Source organism: Saccoglossus kowalevskii, chromosome 8, assembly GCF_978046115.1.
Source record: "Saccoglossus kowalevskii chromosome 8, keSacKowa6.1, whole genome shotgun sequence".
Taxonomy (NCBI): Eukaryota; Metazoa; Hemichordata; class Enteropneusta; family Harrimaniidae; genus Saccoglossus; species Saccoglossus kowalevskii.
The window spans coordinates 9,400,882-9,406,724 of record NC_140648.1 but is presented as its reverse complement, the minus strand read 5'-3'; the positions used below and the strand labels follow the sequence as shown (position 1 = coordinate 9,406,724).

At 35.6% G+C, this 5,843-nt stretch overlaps 1 protein-coding gene across 1 annotated transcript; it reads left to right on the top strand.

Annotated features, from left to right (window-relative positions):
- Positions 1 to 4,388: 4,388 nt before the first annotated feature.
- LOC102804391 (beta-1,4 N-acetylgalactosaminyltransferase 1-like) lies at positions 4,389 to 5,843 on the top strand. Its single transcript, XM_006812038.2, has one exon. The coding sequence runs from the start codon at positions 4,389 to 4,391 to the stop codon at positions 5,841 to 5,843; it is 1,455 nt and encodes a 484-aa protein (XP_006812101.2).

Sequence of the window (5,843 nt, the reverse complement as noted above, 5' to 3'; positions counted from 1 at the left end):
TGCTCTGTAATATGGAAATAGTCCTATCGCAGACATGTTTACATAAGTCGTGTAGGAAAATTTACAATTCCAAGGATACTAAACCAATGACGAATGCACTACACACGATAGTGAGATCAATAAAAAAAGATATGGTCTTCATGGAAATGAAAGTAACATACACTACTAAATCAATGATCATGGTATAAAGTCGTACAAGAAAATTGTCACATTTCTTGTTAACATATCTATTGTTTAAAGAAAATCGCCAACTTGAAATTCAGCTTTATAACGATATCTTACTTATCTACGTGCGAAAATGTGCTCTGATAAATATTGAAAACTCGCTTTGTTGAATGCGTGGAAATTCTAAAACAAATACTGCTAACCTGAATCAAAGCCAATGTTTAGCACATAAGAACTTTATAGGAATTTCACCATATCTAAAAATCTTTGCTTTTTTCATACTACAGGGTTAAAAAATGACAATTGCGCCCTCTATGACAGAAGCTGCGCTCCCATAGTTGCGCCTCCAAGCAATACGCGATATATCAATGTACGGAATATCATCTATTACGACGAATGTTATTGTTTCAGATCAGAACGACTAGCCGTGCTGAAGGCCTCAAATGAAAATATGCCTGTAGATATTATTCACCGTTGCAAAAAAAAAAATCACTGCGAAAATCCAGACTCCTCATCCAACGCCTAGAACGAACGTCAAATACGATTACATTCTACGGTATTCAGTACGAGTGTGGTAAACTCCAGGTTGCCGAGTATGATAAACCGTAAATTGATAGCTAATAACAGACTCTGGTTAAGGAGATATTTCTTGTTAGCAAATCGAGCAAGAGGGCGCCATAAAAACAGCAATTACCGATATTTTTCCAAATTTGAGCAGTAATGTAGAATATTTATTTTCTAAAATCGTCTAATAATGGATTAGCATGATGCAAATACTCAGATAACTGCTTATGAACATGTGTATTGTGTAAAGTGATGATAAAACAGAAATTGGACGATATCTCAACACATCTGAGAGACTGTCTCCCCTTATGGCATAGTGGCAAACCCATGCATGCTTGGGAATACGGAAGAAAAATACTTATATTGAATATGCAATTAAGGCTTCGAAAAATAACATGTCGCCACCATTCAAAAGCTTAAAATTTACGTTTTCATCATTATTAAGTTTCACGTAAATTAGTGAGATCTGGATTGTACACGAAAGATCAACTACTGGTACTTACCGCAAAATACCTTTACAAAATAACAAATAAACATAATTTAAGATAGAGATGCAGATTCGTAGGCACTTAGAAGTGAATTTTTTTTTTTTTGCTTTTTATTATCCAAACAGTATTGTAACTGTTGAACTTTTGTAGAATTGTGAATAGTGGAACATACTCTAAAAAAGCATGGTTTAGAAGCTAATTTTTTTAATCACTTTTGACCAAAAAAGCACATTTTTGTGCACATTTCAAACTGTGTGTCCATAAAAATATACTAACAAAATTTTAAAATTCATACAATAAGCTTTTTGAAAATATATAATTTTGTGGACAAGGGAGGTCATCTTGGTTTTCTAATTAACTAATTAAAATACCTGTCAGCTAAACTGCATCTCTACCTTAAGATACCAGGAATTGTGTTATTATTAGAATAGACAACATTTCCACTCCCAATTGCAGATGGGATAGAAAGAAAGTTAAACTGAGTGAAGTCTAAACTAATGGTGTTAAACCGTGGAAAAGTGGAGATCGACAAGACGCCCAGCACCGGGCCTGATATACAGATGACATATGACTATCAGTGTATTAGGTTACAATTAGTGATTATTTTCTATTCTTTATTCACCATTGATTGCAAATTGTATTTACTTTTTATTCATATTTTTTCGTTTAGTTTATATTTTTTTTTTTTTTTTTTTTTTGTAAGACCCTTTTTATAATCTCAGGATGTTCCCATTGTAATCACTACTGTGAGCGTATTTCATTAGTGTAACCAAAGACACTAGAAAATACATTTTCAAAATACAGTATGTTACGCCATGGAAGTGAAAACAGATTGTGTACCTTCATGGTTACGCCCAAGTACTGTTTATTTGGTAATTTCACTCTTCGTTTGTCATAATGTTAGAGTTAATTTGGCGACGTATTCTTGTGTTTATTTGTGCAATCTACTAGTATATTGTTAATCTGTTATTAAAACTCGGTTATATTGTGAATTTGATACAAAGAATTCGATTATTAATTATTTCACATATTATTCTACTAATAATAATAATAGAAAAGATAAACAAAATCATCCCAATTAAATTTGTGAAAATCAAAATGTATAAATTTTGTTTAAATATAACCACAAAAAGATGGCCAAATCTTCCTGAAATATTGTCCTAGACACAAATGCATGGAAACGTAACCCTACATAAAATGCGATGTAAAAACTGAGGGTTGAGTATCAGGGGGGAATTCTTCTCCACGGGGTTCTCCACACGTGTCAGGGGGGAATCTCGTCTCGTCTCTATATCTCGTCCCCTTGAGGTACGGGATCGGGGAAGTCACTTAAGCTTTTACAGTCAAATAAGACACACACAACGAAATACGTTTCAACTCTCGTCTTAGTCGGTCTTTCGAGCACTCTATAAGACACAGCGCCCTGGGGAAAAATCCCCAAGACTATCGCAAGGCTGACCCAAGACTCTCTTAGACTGCGTCAACACTCGCCCCAAGGCTCTCCAGGACTGGACTCTCGACTGCGTCTGTCGTGCTGTACTCGCCAATACCAACTAAAACAACTGTATTCATTTTCAAAACTCTAACCAATTACAAAGCAGAAAAAAGACTCTAGGGCGTAACTTTCAATCATAAAGCCAATCACACTAAGTACTGAATACGTCATATCTTTTGATTAATCGTTCACTACATTAATAACTACGGATACCAACTGTCAGAAATCGTAGTCAGAATAGCGACGGTTATCTCGTAATTAGTTCCAAATCACTGAGCCAAGTTCCGTCCAAAACTTCAAATATGCCTAAACGACGACAGACATAACACAACAATTCGCGAATAATCAACTAATTAAGTCGATCAACAGATACGCAAAAACAAATTCATGACATGAGTAGTCGCTGTGACGCATGGAGCCGGGAACAGCCACTAGTAGCGCTGTTTACAATCAAAATTTATTTATGCTTGCCCACGCTGAATAAGATAATCCCTGGAATAGATACGCTTGACAAACATGAATTTCAATAGATGGCGCCTCCTGGAGCCTGACCTGAACGCAATCTCGTGGCCATTTTTTTTTTCACTTTTGAGATGTACAGCGTCCATATATAGCGTATATGCTATGCTTTCAGCATTCACAATTAGGCGATGGGCGTTACAAATTAGCACTAATGTTTGTTAAAAACAATTGAGAGGAAATGTTTTATTAAAAACTGTGACAGGTACAGCTATTGCCGCTTTTACTGTTACAAAACCCAATATTTGTTTTTGCATCAATAACAGTTTTTTTTTTCAAAGCATGGCAGACAAGCTAGTATGTTGTAAGGTTATTACACGATATCAAACATTTTAACCATCAGTACGTATAAGCAAAATATAAAGAGTAATTGTTGATCGCTTCGAAAGTATCACATCGGTTTGACAAAAAATGTCGCATGATTTGTTTTTCTACCGCTCGAATATACACCAAATGATGACGTGTAACGTGAATGTGGTTTTGCGTACAAATTTAGCAGTGACATTTCCCAATCCACGCCACAGCTGTGAATAATATACACGCAGGTCATGCGACAATAATTGTGTGTCACTTGAATGGAACGTCAAAGATACTTGTCTCGATTATTCAATCAGAAGAGAAATGAACAGATAGTAATTAGTATTGCCGAAATATACCAATATCAGAAGTATATATATATATATATATATATATATATATATATGCTCCTTGGAAATCAATCCATTTACAGCCATTACCATAAAGTTGCGTTACTGCTTTTATTATAACAACAACAATTAAAATATAAATTGTTTTTACATAGTATTGTATTCTACAAAAGATTTAGAAACAATGGCACAATAATAACATTGAATATCAGAAAGCAATTAATGTTAATAGTGCATTTCCGTGTAAAACAGTTTAGATTTATTATAACTAGAATTGGGTACGTTTTTTTTAATAATGTGTGATTTTCCATGCCCGATTTCTAGTCGATACGTTTAGATGCATATGGTATATTAATTATGTCGGTCACTAAATAAGCATACGGGGAGGGATTAGTCACATGTGGTGTACTCTATTATCTCTCGTCGTAAATAACCATGTATCGTACACGATATTTGTTTTTTTATCTGCTATCATTTTCTTGTGGATGTTTGTTTTCAACTGTCGTCAAGATGACTGTAACATATAACAAAGCGAACAGTGTTGGGATTCGAGGACAAACTTCAACAGGGGACATTCGGTCAATCTCTGCATATCTGGAAAACACAACAAAACATACCGCAAATGATGACCGCGACGACGCCATTGACAATCGAATGCGGAGTGTGAAGAGACGGTGTTCTTGTTCAACGCTGTATGACAAACTACCAACCGAAACACGTGCAACAATGCGGATCGAATCAAGGGCGTCTGACAACCGCCAGTTAAAACGTGGCGAACCTATTATCGTATGTGCGGCGATGTCGCCAGTTAATTACATTGGAAGTGGGCTTTTGGTAGAACCTCTAAAAAGCATCCCAGTTATTGGTTTATTTATATCGGATTACACACACATGCCCGCGCGATTTAATGTGTCGATCATTTCTCTTGGTTATTTGGGCACGGTAAGTCTTCCATGTGTGGGTGTAGACAGCGCATCAATTACTGGAAACAACAGTGAACATTTGGAAGTTGCTCTGTATGGCCATATTATTGAATTGAATCGCTTGTTATCGAGTATAGTATACACAAGCACTGTATACGACATAGATACAAGAGACACCATTGAAATTAGGTTTCTCAACTTTGATCCAGTTCACATAAGTGTCCACATCAAGCGATCACTAATTCCAGAACGATTTGATCTTATTTCAAATGGAGATTTATCTCAGCAAGTTACCATTATTGTGAAAACTTTCGAACGCTATGAAGGTGTTCTTCGATTGATAGACAGTGTGCATAAATTCTACCCAAATATGACTATTATTGTTGCAGATGATAACAGAAAGATGAAGCATATAAACAGGGAAAACGTAAAGCAATATGGTATGCCTTTTAAGTTGGGAAATTTCCCAGGAAGAAATGTGATATTAAGTCAAGTGCGCACTAAGTATGTTGTATATGTAGACGATGACATGTTCTTTACAAACAAAACAAAATTAGAATTAATGGTTGATAAACTAGAGAATCGCAGTTACCATAGTGATTTAGTTTCGGGATCCTTAACCGGATATAGAAATAATACTGGACAAGCCCATTTAATGACAATAGACTATTCTGATCATGGAATGTGTTACCGTGGAATTGAACGTTCAATTCCTCATCCATCTTTCCCGAACTGTCAGTGGACAGAGCTGTCACTAAATTTCTTCATGGCAAGAACGTCTACCCTCAGACAAATTTGGTTTGATAACCGCGTACCGTTTAATCGCGGTCATATTGAGTTTTGGTTGGACGCACTAGGTAGGACTCAAAGCATTTTCTGTAAAGATGTGTGGATACACCACGATTCTCAAACTGTCAATAGTAAATCATACGACAACTATAGGTGGAAACATGGTTTATACACAAAACACATCATGTTTCAGAATAATTTATGTGAACTTAACTTAAAGTTGAAAAAGAGAACCACGGTTAAACAACAATAG

What these genes read in the sequence shown, in the direction of transcription:
- LOC102804391 (XM_006812038.2), top strand. Translation starts at nt 4,389, where the DNA reads ATGACTGTAACATATAACAAAGCGAACAGTGTTGGGATTCGAGGACAA.